Source organism: Ochotona princeps, chromosome 11, assembly GCF_030435755.1.
Source record: "Ochotona princeps isolate mOchPri1 chromosome 11, mOchPri1.hap1, whole genome shotgun sequence".
NCBI lineage: Eukaryota > Metazoa > Chordata > Mammalia > Lagomorpha > Ochotonidae > Ochotona > Ochotona princeps.
The window spans coordinates 6,746,253-6,766,193 of record NC_080842.1 but is presented as its reverse complement, the minus strand read 5'-3'; the positions used below and the strand labels follow the sequence as shown (position 1 = coordinate 6,766,193).

The window sequence follows — 19,941 nt, the reverse complement described above, 5'->3', positions numbered from 1 at the left end:
GGGGGACCTGCATCTGAGGGACACAGTGAGTTCTCAAGAGGAATAGAAAGGCATCTTGGTGATTATTGAAATCCAGGTGGCCCTTATACCCTGAACCGCAGCTAGTCCCTGGTCCTGCACGAGTCCCTGCCTGGAGCTGTTGGGTGCTCAGAGGCAATTGATCTCAAGGCCACCTTTTAAATAAAGATTTTTATTTGTTTTTATTGGAAAGTCAGATATATAAAGAGGGGAAGAGACACAGAGAAAGATCTTTTGTTCGCTGATTCACTCCCCAAGTGGCTACAATGGCCAGAACTGAGCCTATTTGAAACCAGGAGCCAGGAGCTTCTGAGCCTCCCATGAGGGTGCAGCGTCCCAAGGCCTTGGGCGTCCTTGACCGCTTTCCCAGGCCACAAGCAGGGTGCTGGTTGGGAAGCGGGGCAGCTGGGACACGAACCGGCGCCCATAGGGGACCCTGGTGTGTGCAAGGCGAGGGCTTTAGGCTCTAGGCTACGGCACTGGGCCCTCGAGGTCACTTTGGAATGCAGCCGACCAGAGAATGTGGAGCACTACTGACCCTAGAAGTCCGCCTCCCCGTGGCTCTTGGGGTGCATTTGAAAACCTGGTTCTGCTGTTACCCTTGTGTACCTGTGTGCTGGCGCTGAGGAGGTGTGGGAAGGAGGACCCAGTGAGGAGAAGCTGCCCTGGGCGGGGCTGCCTATCCACTGTGATGGACAGTACTTGGCCCGGATCCGGCCTCTCGCACTTGCTTAATGTATTCTCTGGCAGATTTCCTGGCTTTAAGTGATGGGCCTGGGTTCAGAGCCAGCAGGCTGGGGCACCAGGTGCCTTATTGTGCTGCTCCTGCCCTTGTTCCTTGGGGGGTAGGGTGTGAGAGGGGAGACATAGCCCAGGTCCAGCTGCAAACCCTTGCTTACCTCCTTGCTCCCTGTTCTCCCAACCCCTTCAGACTTCTGGGGAGATAAACCCCCCAAAACCCTGGTGACAGGAGGGATCCCTCCTGCTGATGTGACAGCCACTTTTGTCGTGAGGTTGGAGCTCAGGGGAGCTGGTTCTGGCTGGACAGTGGCCTCAGGGATGAGGGGGCATGGGAAGTAGCTCTGGAGTGGACACGCAGGGAGGACCTGCTGCCTCGGGTTGGGCCAGGAGGTGGGAGGAGCTCTTCCCAGGTGCCCCAGACTGGGCCAGGAAGGCCGGCTTCTGGGCCTGGCTTCCCTGTTGGTTCTTACGTGTTTTTCCGGAAGTGACTGATGATGGCTGTTGAGTGCTGGGATGCACGTCTTGTTCAGACTGGAAGCCGCTTGGTTTCCTGGGGTTTGGCGTATGGTTCTGGCATTGAAATTAGGAGAGGGCAGAAGAGTGCTAAGGAGGGAGGCTGCTGGAGCTCAGGACCCTCAGCATTCCTTTGAACAGTGCACTTGTGTGTGTGTGTGTGTGTGTGTGTGTAGGGAAAGCAATGTTCGGGGCATGATGGGAGGCCAGGGGCTCCTGATGGCTGAGTGATTGACCAGAGGTCCGGAACTGCTCCAGAATCCTGTGTGTCTGTGTCCTGAACCTGGATTTGTTTCATGTGCCCACCTGTCACTGCTACCTGGTGGGACTGTCTCTTCAGAGTGAGTTCCCACTAGGTTGGGAACTTAGTTGGGCATTGCGTCTGGGGCTGTGGACAGTTGTCTCTGGACTTTGTCAGCTGTCCCTGGCTTCATGACTTGTGGATGCCAATGATGACACCTGATTGAATTATTTTTCAGCAGCTAACATGTGCATGCACACGGGTGCACACACACACACACACACACACACACACACACACACACACATATCTCCCAAGAGCTCTCTAGAGCTTCCCAGCAGCGACCCCCTGGAAGCCCTGACTGAGGCCAGGAGCCTGGACCTCAGCCAAGTCTCCCATGTGGGTGTTTGAGCCATCACCTGTTGCCTTCCGAGGTGTAGGTGAGAGGAAGCTGTGGTCAGGAGCTGCAACAGGGACCTGACCAGGCACTGCAACATGGGATGTGGGTGTTCAGCTAGCATCTTTGTTTGATATTGGTTTATTTGAACAGCAGAGGCACACAGAGAGAAAGAGCTGTTAGTTCACTCCGCATGAGTCCCCAGTGGCTGGGCTTAGCCCGGCAGAAGCCAGGAGCTTTGTCCATGTCTCCCCCGTAGGTGTGGGGGCCCAAACACTTGAACCATTTTTTATTGCTTTTCCAGGCTCGCTGGAAGTGGGACAGCTGGGACTTGCAGCAACACCCATATGGCATGTTTGTGTCAAAGGCTGTGGCTTAACTTGTTACACAATGCTGATTCCAAAACCAGAGTCTTAACTCTGAGGTCAACTTAGAATTTTATTTACTTGAGAGATCAGGGAAAGCAAGTCAGAGAATGAGAGAACACTGTCATCCACTGGTTCACTACCTTCCTGTCCCCCCAGATGCCGGCAGTGGCAAGAGCAAAGCTGAGAGCCAGGGACACCAGGCAGATCTCCTGTGGCAGTCACAGGAAACCGAGAGCTAGAGCTGTTCCCATGGCTTCCCAGGGGCTGGAGTTGGTTGGGAGCCAAGAAACAACCTAGGTGCTGCAGGGTGGGATGCTGGGGTTGCATCCAGCATTTCCCTGGATGGCTGCAACAGCAGGGTTGGTGTAGACCAGCGCCAGGAACCTGGAACCCCATCTGGGTCTTCTCCGTGAGTGTAAGAGGTGTGAGAGGGGATGACTTGAGCCATCTTCTGCTGTTTTCCCAGGCATATCAGCAGGAAGCTGGATTGAAAGTGGAGCAGCTGGGACTTGAGCTGGTGCTGGTAAAGACAGGATGGTGGTATTGTCAGCTTCAACTTAGCTCACTCTACCACAGCGCTGGCCCTGAACCCACTGTAATTGAACTGATGACTTGTTGGCAAATGTCCCTTTCTGAGGTTCCAAGTTGGAGATATCTATATCTATATCTATATCTATAAATATCTATATCTATCTATCTATATATATAAAAGGAACAGCGTGCAGCCTACCACAGGTTTCAGATCGAATCCTGCCCCTGTTGCTTGCTGGCTGGTGTCTTTGGGGCATGCCTAAATCCTCTGCTCTGTAAAGCACCAGCGGTGGTTGTTGTGCCCACTCACTGCAGCTGTGAGGGTGGGCAATGCCAGGGCTTCCAAAGGCCAGCCTGGGCAGGTGTAGGTAGATGGTCCTCTGGGAGCTGGGACGCAGTGTGGAGCTTGTTGGTACTCACACAGCCAGCGTGCGGTAGCGTCCCTGATGGCCACTGAAGAAAGCCTGGACAGTCCCGCAGGATGGCCCAGAGATGTTTTTGTGGTTCAGCAGAGCCTGGCTTCCAGCAGCTGCCAGGAGGCAGGGCACTGCTCAGAACTGGGCCAGTGGCTTTGCCGCTGGTTAGCTGGAGGCGGGGCCGTTGCTGAGCTCGTGAGGAGTTTGTGTTGTGAGTGGAGCCAGGCGAAGACAGAGCCACGATGTAGCTGTGTCTGAGTACCCAAGGCAGTGAGTGGTGGCCGTTTGTGGGTGGGTCCGGGGCAACGCTGGAGGCAGAGGCACACTGTATATGTACCTGCGGTGAACGTCTCCAGCTTTCTGGCATCACTCTGGCAGCTCGTGCTACTCTCGCTAGACAACCATGAGCCCTTAGGAAGTTGCATGTTCGCCCATTGTTAGGCACAGCACAGGCCTTTCCCAGAGGTGCATGGTGGGAGTCTTGGCCAGGGAAGATGAGCACCACCATGGAGAGCAGGCAGCAGGCTCACCCAGGGAGCCTACAGCCGGTGGTCTGGCCTTTGCCGGTGGGCCGCCTGTAGCAGCTTCCTCCCACTCCCCCCACCATGGACCCTGTGCACATAAGAGTCCCAGCAGATCCTCACCCTGTGAGCTCTGGGTGTGGTAACCGTCTTTGAGATTGGTGCACCCGCTAGCTGACCTGAGTACACGTGCTATGTGCCTTCACCAGTGCCCTCTCTGCGCTGCTTACCGAGTGGTGGTCAACGCCCCTCTTGTCAGTCCCTGGCCGTCCCTGTGCCAAGAAATTGGTACCTTATGCCACTCGTAGATCCAAGACGGGCCTCTGGCTTTGCAACACAGGAAGAGGCTCGCTGTTGAGTCTGGAGAGGGTTGTGTATGTGTGTGTCTGGGGGGGGGGTCAGTGAGGCCCCCCAGTGCCATGGCTGGGGACCTTGAAGAGGACAGTGAGAGAAGGGACTCCTGCATCTTCCCTGGGGTAAGGGGAGTAGGAGTAGGTAGGGTAGGGAGCTCAGGGTAGGGAGGGAGTGGGCTCCAAGGGCCAGCTGCATGCCATAGTAGTGGTGAGTGTACCTGCTGGGGAGGTGGGGGCTCCTAGGTCTGTCCTGGAGAAATGAGAGAGAGAGAAGAGAGCAAGAGAGAGAGAGAGAGAGAGAGAGAGAGAGAGAGAGAGAGAGAGAGTGTGTGTGTGTGTTCTTGTCTTCCTATTCACTCCCCAAACCCCCACAGTGGCTGGAGTGTAGCTGGGCGCTCAGAAACCGTAATCTTGGTCTCCCACATGAGCCCCAGGGACTCCATTATTGGAGTTACCACTGCTGCCTTTCCAGGGGTATGCCATAGGAGGAGGCTGGAGTCGGGAGCTCAGCCTGGGATTTGAACCCAGGCCCTCCCAGCCACACTGTCAAACACCGGGCCAGACAGGGCGGCTGTTCAGCTGAGTACCTGTCATTGACCATCGGCCCTGGGTCAATGGCAAGAACTTGGAGATTCCGCCCCATACATGGAAACTGTGCATGCAAGGCCCTGGGCTGAGCCAAGGAGGACCAGGAGGGCCTGGCAGCCTTGTGGGAAAAGATGGACCTGTAGGTTGGCTTGCAAATGGGTGGGCCATGTTAAAGTGCACTGGACCTTTGAAGCAGTCCCATGAAAAAGTGTTCAAGTGGTTTGAGACCCATGCAAAAGTGTCAAAGGCGGAGAGAGTGGTACCTGCCACTGTGCCTCAGAAGGCAGCAGCACCCACGGCTGCTTCGCAGGCATCCTGGCTAGTGGGGGAACAGCACCTGCCCCCGGGTCCATTCTTGCCATCCGTCAGATGGTGAGATGATGTGTGGGACCTGCTTCTGCCTTGACACATTTACAGTGAGGGAGGCTGGGGTGATGGCAGCAGGCAGGGCCAGGTCCTGGGGAGGTGGGGCATTTCCCTGTGGGGAGGGGAAGGGATGTGGAAATGAACTTGCCCAGAACCTTGGAGTTGCAGGTGGTTGCACTGAGAGCTGCAAAGAGCTACAGTTTGTGCAGTTGTCAGTGCTGGAGGCCAAGCCTGTGGGGAGCCTCTCCCGTGGTGTGTGCGTGTGTGTGTGTGTGTGTCCCCTTGCTCTGTGTGTATGCACCTCTTGCTGTATGTGTCCCCTTGTGCTGTGTGTATGCATCCCCTTGCTCTGTGTGTTTGTCTGTCCCCTTGCTCTTATGTGTGACACTTGCTGTGTGTGTGTGTCTGTCTGTTCCCTTGTTGTGTGTGTGTGACCCCTTGCTGTGTGTGTGTGAGACCCCTTGCTCTGTGTGTGTGTGAGAGAGTGTCTATCTTTTCCCTTGCTCTGTGTGTGTGTGTGTGTGTATGTGTGTGTGTGTGTGAGACCCCTTGCTGTTGCAGTTCCCCAGGGTGCTTATCCGGTGTGCCCTGTCTATGCTGATCTGTTCCTGAGTTTTCAGGGACTTTGGACAGGAGGCAGGTAGGGGAGCTGCCTTGGGCCTGCTGGCCATGAACCAGGAAGTGTCCACTCCAGAGCCGTGCCCACACTCCCACTCCTGCACCCTGTTGCTGTCCCTTGTGGTCCCCAGCTGCCGGGCAGCCTCAGCCTCTCCTGGAAACATCTTAGACACGCACGTTCCTGAGCATCCCATGCTTGAACTGGCCTCTTCAGCACCTCCAGACCCCGGCATGGCTCAGGTTGCTTCTGAACCCCGCTCACCTCCTCCTGCCTGCTGTTACCCAGCTCCTATCTTTCTCCTTCTCGGAGACCATGGCACACTGCAGCCTGCCACTTGAGCTAGCACCGCTGGTTGGGGTGGGGGGAGTGGAGGTTCCAGCAGGGACCACAGGGACCCTGTGGTGGGAGCTACCTGGTGGCCTTGGCAGGTATACCTGACTTGGCAGCTGAAAGTGCCACTCCTGTGACCGACTTCAGGAAATTGTTCTCATGCTATCTGGGGTCGGGAGCAGCCCTCTAGGGGAGGGGTTGGATGGAGCAAAGCTCTTCTTTTGTGTAGGCACTGGCTGCCAGAGCCATCCGCCACACACTTTGCAATCAGGTTATAGTTTGATTTTGTACCACTGGCTTCAACTTGTGGAGACTGGACACAGCCGTGTAATGAAGCGGTTAGCGGGATTCCACCTGAGTGTTGTTGATGCCTCTGGCATGTGTGTGTGCATGCATGCATGTATCCGCATGAGGGGACCAGTGGACTGGACAGGGGCCTGTGACAGTGTGAGCTTGACTGTCCCTGGCAGTATCTGAGATCTAGAGAGCAGGACAAGTTCCATGAAGACCCAGATTGACTCCACGTGGGCTGTTTCTTGGGCGTCGGCGGACTGCTGTAGGAGCGCGCCACGGCAGGCTGTTTCTGATCCCCTCTTGCGGCTTTCATTTCTCCTCAGTGCATGTCCCGCAGTGGGCGGTTTTGTGGTTGGGGCAGAACGAGCTTTTGTGACAAAGTGGAAGTTCCTTTCTTTGCCCTGCAAGCCAGCGATGCCAAACATCAGCTCCTGCTGTGCGCTGCCGGGCTGTTGTCGGAAGGCCCGGAGCCAGCTCCCCGTGGGTGCCCAGACCTCAGCCGAGCGCTGCACAGAGGCTGTAGCCGCACAAAGCCAAGAGCCCTTAGCTGCCAGCCTGTCTTTTTTGCTTGATTGGCTCTGGGCATGGTGTTCTCTGCCCACTCCAGAAGGCTGCGCAAAGGGAAAATAATCCCTGTTACAGGCTTCCAGGGGGTGGGGGCGGTGCTTGTCACCCACACAGGCGGCTTTCCCTAGGCAGCAGGAGGACCTCCAAGGGCTGGTGCCTGGGGATGTCCATGGCAGAGGAAGCTGGCTGGCAGCGGGCTGCTCCAACCCTCTCAGAACCAGCCATCAAAGACTTGAGAGGGAGAGCAGGGCTGTCAGAAACAGGGCTGGTGGGCAGGTGCCCTGGCCACAGTGGCCGGACCCTCCTGCACTTGGCAGTGCTGGAGCCAGGGTCACGGTGCCTTCTGGGCCTGAGTCAACAATCAAGCCGGACTCGGTTGTTTGCCGAGCTCAGCAACGCTGCGTGAATCCCGCAAAGCATTCATCAGTGGGGAGATCTGGGAAATGTTGTTTCTATCTGAAGTAGACCCAAAGGAACTGTGCATTTCTTTAAAAAAAGATTCCTTTTTTTTTTCACTCCAAAATAAATACAGCTGAAAAGGTGAAAGAAACGCACAAGTTTTACCAGAAGTCTGCTAGTTCCCTAACCCTGTACTCTCACCTGGGGTCCACCACCACTCACAGTAGTGGTCATTTTCAATCACTTTAGCTCGCTCTTTTGATATGTAGCACACGAACATGATTGTAGTTTGTTTTTTAAAAGATTTTATTTATTTCAGGGAGAGAGAGAGAGAATCCTCTGGTTGCCAGTCCATTCCCCAAATGGCTGCCCAGCCATGGCTGGATGGATGCCAGAAGCCAGGAGCTCCACTCAGGTCTCCCACATGGGTGAAATTGATGCTCACAGAATGCATTTGTTGTGCTTTAGTTCAGGCAGATGTGCAGGTCACCCTTGGGAAGGACCGAAGTTGCTGTACTGTGCTCCAGCAGGCAGGAGGAGCATCCAGCCCCCAGGCCTTAGGAGGCCCAGGGCGTCTGCTGGTCCGATCCTGCGGGCAGTACTCATGGTGCGATCCACCTCTAGCAGGCTGCTGGGGAGTTGATCATGTGGCATGGCCTGCAAATAGTGCCCTGCATCTCCCGATGGCCCCTGAGCCGAGGCCAGCTTCCCTGGCATTGCCCTGGAGTGAGCCAGGAGAGCACAGCGTGGGCCATCGCATTGCAGAAGGATTGCTGGCTTTCAGGGGGCAATTTTGCTGGGTTGCCACTCAGATGCCCTACACACTTCATGCATCGGTAACTGAGGCCCAGAGCAGGCAAAGCCACATGTTGGGACTACCCAGTTAGAACCTGGGACCCAGTGCCATGTGCCATCTGTGGCCTCAGGCTCACCACTGCTGCTGTCTGCACTTCTAACTCAGTGCCTGCAGGAAAGCCCCTGGAGTACAGGCACTTGGTGTGCGAGTGGGCAGTTGCTGGCCATTTCTGGGTCAGCACCACCTGGCCCCCCTAGCAACTGGGCAAGGCATAGTTGGTGGGGGGAGGCAGGGAGTCACACGTGTAGAAATCAGCCTGTCCAACGGCCATGTGCCTCCTTTCCCACGCTCTGTACCTCAGGAAAGAAAGTGGGGCAGGGAGAGATACTAATGCAGGGCACACTTCCGCTCACTGCATCTGCCCTCTTAAGCCATCCGGATTCACTACATTCTTTTATGCGATCAAGGACCATTGTGATCTGAGTTGTGGTTCAAAGCAACATAATCAGAAGAGTAAAGTAGCTTCCACTGAAGCATTTTCATCTTTTAAAAAAGATTTTTATTTATTTGTTTGAAAGACACAGTAACACAGAGAAAGGGAGAGACAAAGAGAGAGAGTGCCTCAGCTGGGCCAGGCAGAAGTGAGTAGCCAGGAGCTTCTTCTAGGTCTCCCATGAGGGTGCAGGGGCCTAAGCACTTGGGCGGTCCTCCGCTGGTTTCCCAGGTGCATTAGCAGGGAGCAGGATGGGAAGTGGAGCAGCCGGGACTGGAACCAGCACCATATGGGATGCTGGCAGTGTAGGCAGTGACTTTATACACCATGCCACAATAGTGGCCCCAACAGAATTATTGTTGTTAGTTTTTGATAATTATTTTATTTTTTGATGATTTTTACGTTGTTGATTAGGGTGCAAAGGGTCAAGGGCTACAGGAAAGTGAGTGAGACCATTATTTCCACGTTCTCTTTTTTTCCTGTCTTTTTCTGGGGGGAATTGGGGAGATAAGGGAAGAAAACACACCCAGTCTGCCAACTGCCTCTGTACCCTGGGATGGGGGACAGCCACCCAACGTCATCCCAGTGTCCCTGCTGTGGGGCACATGCTGAGGGTCCTGCTCAAGAGGTTTTGATAGTTCAACAGTTCTGAATTACTGGTGACCTAGCTACTCCAAGCACAATGAAGTCTCTCCAAAATCCACTGGCTGACATAGTCCACCTTAGAGTCTCTGTTTGCCAGAGTATTCACTGCAACACTTGGCTGGGATAGCTGATCAATTTGTTCTAACCTCTGTCCTCTGCCATGGTACCAGGTATCCTCTACAGGCTGCTATGTACTGCCGGTTTCTCCGTGTGTACCTGTACATGCTGTCTACTGCTTCGCCTAAGCCACCGAGGAGGCCCAGCTTTGACACATGCACTCCATGGTCAGACCATGGAACCTGCAATTCTCTCCCATGGTTGGGTTCTGAGTTGGAAGGATCCTCAAAGAAACTTCATCTGAGGTGATCCCAGACCTGATTCTTGTGTGTGCTTGCCAATACCGGTTTGGGCACAGTCTGTCGTCCCAGTCAGTTTATGCACATGCAGTTGCTTCGTCAGTCTGTCTCCAGCCCTGTCTTTTACACAAACCAATGGGTGTGGCAGCCCATCCTGATCCTGCCCACCACATACTCGGCCGTCATGCAAACCAATGGGAGCTGTAGCCTAGTGGGAGTGACCCACAATAATCCCTACCAGGCTTGCCCCCTGCTGTGGTTCCCATGCTTACCAGTATGTACAGCAGACTGGTACAGTCTGTCCCACACTCCATTCAGCTCGCATACATGATAATGGGCACTGAAACTTAGTTCACCCCAACCAGCTTCACTATCCAGCCCACACACCTGCCGGCAGGTGCCACTCTGTCCATCCATGCCTGCGCCAGTCCTGGTTCTCATGCTTACCAGTTGGAGTGGCAACCCAAGAGGGAGGTGCCCTACTGGCGTCACTCTTACTCCTGGATCGTGCACTCTGTAGGTGGTTCTGCAGTTTGACTTGACAGGATTTGTCCCCTGTACCAGCATCTGCCAGCTGACGCTGTGGCAAGGTCCAACCTACCTTCACCCACTCTGGCTGATGCATGCACTAGTAGGAACGCACAATCTAGCCTGGCTTTCTTTCCCCTGATCCAACTCACATGAAGCCAACAGGTGTTGTAGCCCTGCCCAGCCTGATCTGCCCACATTCCAGCTCTCATGCTCACTAGTGGGAGCAGTGGTCCAGCAGGGGAGCCCCACGCAGCCTCTCTACTGGTTACACCTTCTCCCACATGTGCTGATTAAGCACTGTGGTCCAGTCTGGCGTGTCCTGCCTCACCTCAGCTTTTACCAGTGGGTGCTATAGTCTGGCCAGGCCCGGCCCACCCCCAATTGCTGCTCACGCTGGTGGGGACTATAGCCTAGCTCAGCCCACCTGAGCCTCAGTTCTGGCCCTCATGTGAACTGGCTTGTGTTGTGGCCTGACCCGGCCTGACCCACACTCCATTCTGGTGGTTGGATTCGCTAGCAGATGATATGAACTGTCCCAGCCTGTTTTACCCCTGACCTGAGCCACAGGTGTGCTGGTGGGTACCATTCCCTGGCCTGGTCTGGGCTGTTCCCTATCATGATTTTTGTGCTCACCTGCAGGGTGTTTCCCAAGCTCCTTCATCAGGACCTCTGCCAGTGCCAGATATTGCACACACCAGTGGGTCCACGGGCCAGTCCTACTTAGTCCACCTCATTTCCTGACTGGTCTTTACCCATTCCAGTTTTTACTGTTGGTGTTGCAGCTTAGCCAAGCCTGATCCATACCCAGATACAGCTCACACATGGCTCAGCAGGGGCAGATAACTAGCCTAGCCTGCCCTACATCTACTCTGGTTCTCTCAAGCACTAGTGGGTGCTGGAGTCTAACCCAGTCTGGCGCACCCCAAACTCATTCCACACTTGTGCTGAGAGACACTGCAGTCAAGTCCAGACCAAATTGCAGCCCCCACTCTGGCCCTCACATTCATCAGTGGGAACCCCAACCCAAACAGGACATCCCCTTTGCTCCCCAACCAGGCCTGCTCCCAGCCACAGATTTGGTGCATGACACTGGTTGCTCTGACCCACCTTGACGTAGTCCGTCATTATCTTGGCCTTTGCCTTTGCCTTTGGATGCTATAGCCTGGCCTGACCTGGCCTGCCCCCAGTCCCAACTCTCACTGGAGGGTGCTGGAACCTGGCCCTGCTGAGTCTGCTCCTATACCTGGCTCATGCAGACCATAGGTGTGACAGCCTAGCTCAGCATGACCTGGTTCTAGCTTGGTTTCTGCACTTGCCAGTGACCTAAGGTTTGCTTGGCCTTGTCTGTCCCCTTCCATAACCAACCCACACACTTGCCAATGGATGGAGCTACCTTGCTCAGCCTGCCTGACCCCCAGGTCTGGACCACATGCTCACCAATGGGAGCAATGACATGTTAAGGGAGTTTCCCAAGTTACCCCACTCATCCTATTCCCAGACTCAGATCTCACGCATACCAGTGGATGCTAGGCCCTTGCCTGGCATAATCTGCCCCTCCATCTTAGCCTTTGTATGAACTGGTGAATGTTGTGGCCCGGCCCGCCCCACACCTGTTTTAGGATGCACATGGGGGTGCTGCAGCCTGGACCTGCCCAGCCTGTTCCCAGCCCCAGTAACCGTGAGTGTTCGCAGGTTCCATGGTTATACCTAGCTCAGTCCATCACCACCCCAACTTTTTAGCTAACCAGTGGGACTTGTATTTCCGCGGTATTTGTCCATATATCCCCCACAGAATCTACTCCTGGACCTGGTTCTCTTGCATGCTAGTTAGTGTCCTGGCCCTGCCAAATGTGACTCATGTCCTGTTCCAATTCTCAGTCAGGGACTGGGATCTAGCCCTGCTAGACAGACTGCCAGCCCTAGGTTTTGTGTGGGCTGACTTGTGGTGGTTAGCAATGTTCTGTGCTAACAAGCCCATCTCAGGACTCCCATGTGGGCTGGTGCATTGGTCTGACCTGTACAGATCTTCTGGTCTCTCCCCTGTAAAACACCAGATCTCATTCCACTTGCTTACCTGCAAGTACAGTGGCCCTGTCGTTTGCAGTCCCTCAGGATTCATTCTTCACCTTCACATACGGTGACCTTATCCATTGATGTCCCTAGTCAGTAATTCCATTGCCCCCGGTCCTCAGAGCTCATTGCAGGATGGGGTTGAGGATCCTGTTTGCACACCCAACCAAGGCCAAGATGGCTCCAGCTGCCTTTAAGCAGCCAGGCCAGGCTGCACCCCTCCCACACCAGCCAAAAGCAGCCAGTGGGGTTGAGGGTCCTATTTGCACACCCAGTCCCCCAACGGTATTATTTTAAGCTGAGTTGCAGTATGGGCAGAAGGGGCCTGGTCTCTGGAGTCAAGTGTGGATTCTAATCCTGTTTCCTTTGTGTCATCCTTACTAACCCTGAGTCCATCTCCTAGCTCTGTGATGTAATAAGGACGGCTTGCTCTTTTTTCTAAACATTTTTAAAAAGCTTATTTTTGTGTATTAGAGAGTGTAGACTTCCTCTGGTAGACTCTTTACATGCCCAGAAAGATCAGAGCAGGACCAGACAAATGCTTGGATCCTGGTATTCAACTCAAGTCTCCTACCTGGGCAGTGGGGACTCAACTAGTTGAGCCAGCACTTGCTGCCTTGCAGGGGATGCAGTACAGCAGGAAACTGGGTTTGGGAGCCTGGCTGGTGATTGGATCCAAGCATTCCGCCACTGTGGGATGTGGGCATAGCTTAACTGCCATGCTGACACCTGCCCCTTGATGCCGTAATGGGACTGCGTGTGCAGCACACAGGGAGTGGCCTGTGGCATTGCTGTCCCAGCCCCTCCATATCCTCACGTCAGCCTCACATGTTGCTGCTACCCGTAGGAGGGATGCCCAGCCTCGAGGCTTTGCATGTAGCCCTCAAACCAGGGCCACTGTGTGGAGGTTCTCCTTTGCTACCAAGAGGGCTACACTTCCAGCTGCTGGCTTCATTGTGCCCTGTCCCTTGGGGGAGGGGTGTGGTGGAGAGGCCAGCTGTCCCAGGAGCACGGAGGAGCTCCTGTGGAGGAGCTTGCTGGGAGCTGTACCTTGCTGTGTGCCATGTGTGCTGGAAGCTTGGTGCAGCCTAGAGGTCCTGGTGAGGCTTGGGGTCGGCAGTGCTCTCGGGGTTAGGAGAAATGCTGGGAGTTTTTGGTGCTGCAGCTGCCAGGCTACTTACAAATAGAACTGATTGCACATTTCAGTGCTTCGGAGATTTTTCCTTTTTTAGTAGCATTTGCTGCTTGTCCTATTGTTTCCTATCCCACAAGGGCAAATCAGTTCCTTTGAGTCTTCAACAGCATACTTGGTTATGTGGACAGCTCTGCCACATTTCCAGAATGTCCATTCTTGCTTCCTTCCTGTCTTCCTTTCTTTTTAGCATTGACTTATTTATTTAGAAAGGCAGATTCACAGAGAGAGATGGAGAGAAAGAGAGTGGAAGATCTTTCATCCACTGGTTCACTCTCCAAGTGGCAGCAACAGCTGGAGTTGAGCTCATACAAAGCGAGAAGCAAGGAGCTTCTTCTGGGTCTCTCAGGCTTCTATGGGTGCAGGGTCCCAAGGCTTTAGGCCATCCTCTATTACTTTTCCAGGCCACAAGCAGGGAGCTGGATGGGAGGTGGAGCAGCCAAAACATGAACTGGCACTGATATGGGGTGCTGGCACTTATAGGTGGAGAATTAGTCGATTGAGCCATCACGCTGGTCCCAGAATACCCTTTCAATCCTACCATGGCTCATGTTTTTGGGGCAAGAATTCTGATAAATAAAGCAGTGTTATTGTATATACGTGCACTAGCTGTAGTTAAACCTTTGGACAGTCCCTATACTGTATTTATAATGTCACTGAATTTCACTTTGGTGGTAAAAGGAAGCAAAAATACAGAAAAGAGAAGTAGATGAGGCCATCAAAATACTGATGGAACAGCTGGTGCAGTGGCATTTCAGACTAATCCTCTCTCTGTAATGTTAGCAGTCCCATAGGGGTGCTGATGCCAGTCCCGGCTGCTCTACTTCTGAGCCAGCTCTTCACTAACACGCCTGGGAAAGCAGTGGAGAATGGCTCAAGTGCTTGGTTGGGCTCCTGCAGCTGTGTGGGAGACTTGGAAGAAGCTCCTGGCTCCTGGCTCTGGACCAGGACAGTTCTGGCTGATGTGGTCATTTGGGGAGTGAACCAGGGGTTGGTTGCAAGATCTCTCTGTCTCTACCTCTCTCTATAATTCTTTCAAGTAAAAATAAATAATTCTAAAAAACAGGTTTGTGGAAAAGTAGGATTAAAAGGTAACATGCATTTTCTGGGACCATCCGTGCTGACGCCCTAGGTGGGGCTGGGTTGTGGGGAGGTAGAGCATCCTACGGCAGCAGTAAAGGAGGTAGCCCTGAGCAGCACAGAACCTGCTGAGCTACTGAAGGGCGGGGAGCTCCGGTTTCCACAGAGAAATGCCCTGTCCGTGCTGGGGGCTTCTCCTTCCCGTTTCCCGTCCTGTCTTGCTTTGGGTGAGCCTTCGTAGCCGGGATGCTGGCTGGCACGGGCTGGAGTGGACAGTCCTCACATCTTCCTCTCTCTCTTTCTGCCACCCCTTCCCTCTCCCCTGCAGCCCTGAGGATGAAGATCAAGGAGGTGAAGAAGGAGAACGGTGACAAGAAGATTGTTCCCCGGAAGAAGAAGCCGCTCAAGCTGGGGCCGCTCAAGAAGAAGGAGCTCCGGAAGCTGGTGCTGTACCTCAAGAATGGTGCCGATTGCCCCTGCCACCAGCTCGACAGCCTCAGCCACTACTTCCTCATCATGGGCCGCAAGGTCAAGAGCCAGTACCTGCTCACCGCCATCCACAAGTGGGACAAGAAGAACAAGGAGTTCAAGAACTTCATGAAGAGGATGAAGAACCACGAGTGTCCCACTTTCCAGTCGGTCTTCAAGTGATGCTCCTGGCGCGGGAGATGGCCGGCCATTCCTGGGACGAGACACCCTGGATGGCGGGTGGGGATGGGCGCGGCGGCTCCCTCGGTGGACACTGAAACCCAGCTGGCTTTGTCACTCCCTTCCCTCTCCTCCCATCCCTGTAGGCAGGCTCACACCCCAGTCCAGCCCCATCCAGCCAAGGAAAGGGTCCTGTAGACTAGCTCAGCTTTTTAAGGCCCGCAGAGGCCGGGGTAGGGGGGGCACAGCAGCCACTGTGGAAAACTGCTGCATCCAGAGACACACTAAGGGCCCCAAGCGAGGGGTGGCAACGAAAACTCAGTTCTGTGCCTTTCTTAGTGTCATCATACATGGCTTAGTTCTCCCCCCTCGTTGTGGGGGGCTCACCCGTGCCTTTGGGAGCTAGAACATTCTATCAGCAAGTCATGTTGCTTTCCATCCCAGAGTGGTCTCTTGTGAGCCCCACCCCGTGCTTAGGATTGGTGGGTGGGAAGGCATGGGGAAGTGCTGTGGGGGACCCTGCTCCACCCTCAGCTGTCTCCTGCTGGCTCACCTGGCCTCACTCTGGGCAATGACCTGATGCTCTCACCCGTGTGAAGGGTGACCGCTCACTGCCTGCCTCCCTGTCGGCGTGTGAGACAGCTGCAGGTGGGCACCACGGAGAGGGAGGCTTGCAGACCGGGAGAGGCAGTCATTAGTGGTTTCCAAACAAAATGAAAAATAACAGAACTCACAAAGAAAAAGAGGAATATAATTTCCGAGTGGCATTTCAGCCTGTGTTTGTTCGGTTCACGTTCTTGAATGGAACAGCAATCCCCCACTGTTCCCCTGCCCTGAACCCCGCTTATCAAGGTTCTGGCAAGCGTTGACACTCAGTATCCACTGGGTGTGCAGGGACCTGGGGAGGGCCCGGAAGTATGGCTCTCAGAGGTGTGTGCACCTGTGCTCCCCCTGGAGGGCTCCCTGGGGCCCAGCGCAGCATCAGTCAGAAACCCTAGGGTGCTGCTGGTTCTTTCCCATCCTTAAAGAAGCAGCAGACTGCTTTCAGCTCTGTGGCTACTGATCCAGAGGGCATCCTGCCTCCTGTGCTCGCTTGCTCTCTCTCGCTGCAGAGGGCAAGCTGGCACACAGGTCCCCCTCCAAGGGGAGAGCTTCCAAGGCCAGACATTTCTGCAGCTTCCCAGTTGACCTAGGGTGCGTCTGAGAGCCCTGCTGCGCCATGAGTGCAGTAACATCATGGTGCCCCTCATCTCACGCCTCTCATCTCGTGCCTGAGAAGCAAGGGATGCCTGCGGTAACTTCCAAGGGCCTCAACGATTGTCCCTGGCCAGTTTGCACCCTGCACGGATGACCGCAGTGGGCAGTTGTCACTGCACAATTCTGGATCCACACAGGAGATTGAGGGGTTAACCCTGAAAGACTCCATCCTGAAAACCAGCAGGTGCACCTGATGTTATTCCCAGCTCCTGGTCACTCATCCTGTCTTCTTCTGTGGCTCTTTATCCTTTAATCCAAAAGTGTCAGAGTGTGTGTGTTGGGGCGGGCGAGGGGGAGGGCATAATGATTGGCCAGTGATTTTGGATGATGAAGCAAATTGTGTATGTGAGAGAGAGTTAAAAATTTGGCATTTTCTAGTCTCCCATGGTCAAGCCAAAACTCAGAGCAGTTTCACTCACTGTGCGAGGGATCCCAGTCTTCCTTTTTGGGGGTGTTCAGGATTTGCTGCTCCTTCCCACAAAGTGCCTTGGGCAGAGCAGGTGCACTCCTCCAAGGCGATGACCTCAGGGCTAGGGTCGTCCTGGGAGAGTGGAAGGACAGGCAGCGGTGCTGGGCTCTGTTGGGATTCTCAGTCTGGAAGAGAGCCAGGCAGGGATAGATGTGGGTGGCCACTGTGGCGTTCATGGCAGGTTCCAGATTCCTCTGTGTAAGTGAAGACTTAAGTGCCTGCCAGCTCTGCCTGGCAGGTCGGCAAATTCAAGACCAAGGAGGAGGAGGAAGCTGCTGATGGGCCCCCAGACAGCTATGTGTTCACAAGTCTTTGCATAGCAGACTTGCTGGGTGTGCATTGGCCTCTCCGTGGGGCTTGGTCCCTGTTGGCTAGTGCTAAAATTGGATTTGTGAAGCTTTAACTGCTCCGAAGGGGGTCTTGCCCAGTGGCTGGGGAGATGGGGCTCAGTCTTTGAAGAACAGGAGTGGTCAGAAGCCGAGGAAGTAAGGACCCAGGGACATTTGGTTCTTAAAATAGCCCGAGTGGCGCTTGGCTTCTGGTAGCCCGGATAGAATCCCTTCAGAGTGAGCGCCAGCCTGCCCATTGCTGAACCCCCTCCTTCCCAGCCTCCAGCCTGATTCTCTCATCTTGCCCCAAGGAACCAGCTGATCTGTGGCTCTGTGGATGAGAGGGCTCAGGGTGATCTATTTCCCAAGTGCCTCGTGGACGCCTCCCATGGACCAGCACGGTCCACCGCCAGGAACTGGCTCTGCATGTGGATGCCCGGGACTCAGACGGAGTTCCCAGTCCTCCTGGTCCCTTAGTCATAGCCCCCTTCTGTTTGGGGAGCCTAGATCTTCTGAAAGCGCTGAATACTGTGAAAATGTTTGACATTCCATTTCATTTGTGTGGTGGTTTTTTTTTTTCTTTTTCCAAATTACATTTGACCAGATGTGCTGATGTTATCACTTATGTTAATAGCCATTCCCGTATGTGTTCATTTTATTTTCATGCTTTCTCTGCCATATATCCAAATCACTTGACTAAAATCACTCAATTAACCAATGACGATGTGAATGGCAATTTTTTCCCCCTGCTTCCTCCTGTTCTGCTTTGGGGTCCCCTCTGTAGCTTTCTCGTCCCAGTTGTTCGACTTCCAGGTGGGGCCTGGGCACAGTGGATTGGGGGCAGGGTGCAGTGGGATGGGGGCAGGGTAAAGTTGAGGGGGCAGGGCACAGGAGGTCTCTCCCAGTCCCTTGGCGTTAACCAGCTGCTCCTAGGAAGTACCAGCTGCCAGAAGTGTTTGTCCTCTCAAATCGGAGAGAAGATTGAATACTCTGCTGTGAATGCTGCTTCCAAGGCCTGGCCACGTTTCTTTCCCACCTTCCTGGTCACCCAGGCTGTTTTCCCTCTGGTCCAGCTCCTCATTCAAATTCCTGACGGGAAGTCACGAGCTTGTTTGCGTCCAGAGTCATAAACCTTTGTGTGAGAACTTAGGAGCCCTGTGTACTCTTTCTGTGTGTCACGATGTGACGTAGTCAGGGCTTCTCCTAGCGAGCTTGGAGCATCAGGGTTCGGGCTCTCGAGGCCCTCGTGGGGTAGGCTTCCTGTCTGACTTAGACCTGTTGACCTTCCCTCTGCACCGGTCCCTGCTGGGTTCGGTGCTGCTCGCCTGAGAAAATCTTCCGTGTGACTTTGTACTTGAAGCAATTACGGTGGTAACTTCAGAGTTGACGCAGTTCTCTGGTTAATAAGTCACCTCCAAGCCCGACACAGAAATGTGTAAATATTCCCGTTACTTGAAACCACATCGCAGCACAAAGACGCTACTTGGAACCTGTGTATTTACTTGAAAGGCCCAGAGAGAGACAAAGAGAAATGTCTCCCTCCTGCAGGTTTGCTATCCCCACCCGCAAACGCATGCCATAGCCAGAACTGGGCCAGGCCAAATCCCAGAGCCAGAAAGTCCCTGCTCATCTCTCTTCACCACTGCCTCGCAGCATCTGTATCAGCTGGAGGCGGGAGCCAGGGCCAGGGCTGGGTGTGGGACCCTGATGTGGGATGTGGGGGTCTTAACCCACATCTTAGCTGCACGGTCCAGGGCCTGCCCTGACAACAGCATTCCTAGAGAGTGTGGAATAAGACTCGGGAGGGATAAGCCAGAGGGAAACCCTAAAGGGCAGTGGGCAGGGTCCTGGGGCCTAGTAGGTGTCCTTGCCACCCCTCAGGTGCCAGCTCCAAGGTCTGCACGTGCAGCCTGCTTTGGGAACCTCCGAAGTACTAACCATGTCTCAGCTTGGGGAGGTTAACCCAGGGAGTTGTGAATACAAACCCAAAGTGGAGTGTTCTCCTGGCCTGTCGCAGGCTCCGGAGCTGCCCTTTACACTTGGCTGCAGCTGTCTGTGATTCTTCTGTACCCCTCTTCCTGCCCCAATCCCTCTCCCTCCTTCCCCTGCCACCTGACCTGCCAGGGAGTTAGCTGTTGTTAACCAGCAGGTGATATCCACGCAGGTGGCTCAGGCATGGAGGAGCTGGACAGCAGCATCAAGGTGCTGGGTCACATCCAGGCAGTCTCAGGCCGGGGGTGGAGTCATGGGAAACCTGCCCATCAGTGAGGTTGGCCCACAGGGCAGTGAGGCCAAGGGCAGGGAAGGTCATTGGTTTCATGCACAATTTTAATGATGAAGGTGACCTTGGCTAGGCAGGTAGGGCTGGAGGCCAGGATTCAGATGGATCCTTGTCCTGTCTTGGGTCTTAATTTCCTCTCTCCCGCACCCAGACAATGCCTGTGCCAGGGGGTCAGGTAATGTCCAATGGCTGACCAGACAGGTGGGAGGTCTAGGACCCAAGAAGGAACCAATCAACTCCCAGAACTGCCCATTGACTCCTTGTCTAGGTAGAGGGAGAAAGCAGATGACCTTGCTCAGGTGCAGAGAGGCTGAGGGTGAGGGGCATGGCCTGAGGACCTCAGCTCCCCAGGGATCACTCTGCCCATCCTCCAAAGGGGTCTGTGGCACAGCTGATGGTGTGAGGCCTCTCCTGGGGTCAGCACCCAGTCCTAAGGTGGGCATCCTGGGCCATGGGCCATTGGCATTTGGCTGTGAGTCTTGGTGGATTGCCCTATGACTTTGGGCCACCATGCTTCCTCCCTCTGACATGG

The 19,941-nt window shown here is 54.5% G+C and overlaps 1 protein-coding gene across 1 annotated transcript in view; it reads left to right on the top strand.

Moving 5' to 3' along the window:
* Nucleotides 1–15,356, top strand: part of SFRP1 (secreted frizzled related protein 1) — a 33,931-nt gene extending 18,575 nt beyond the window's left edge. The window contains exon 3 of the mRNA XM_004592727.2: nucleotides 14,754–15,356. Within this exon, the coding sequence (XP_004592784.2) occupies nucleotides 14,754–15,076 (323 nt within the window). The 3' untranslated portion in view covers nucleotides 15,077–15,356. The remainder of the gene's footprint in view (nucleotides 1–14,753) is intronic.
* The last annotated feature ends 4,585 nt before the right edge of the window (nucleotides 15,357–19,941 follow it).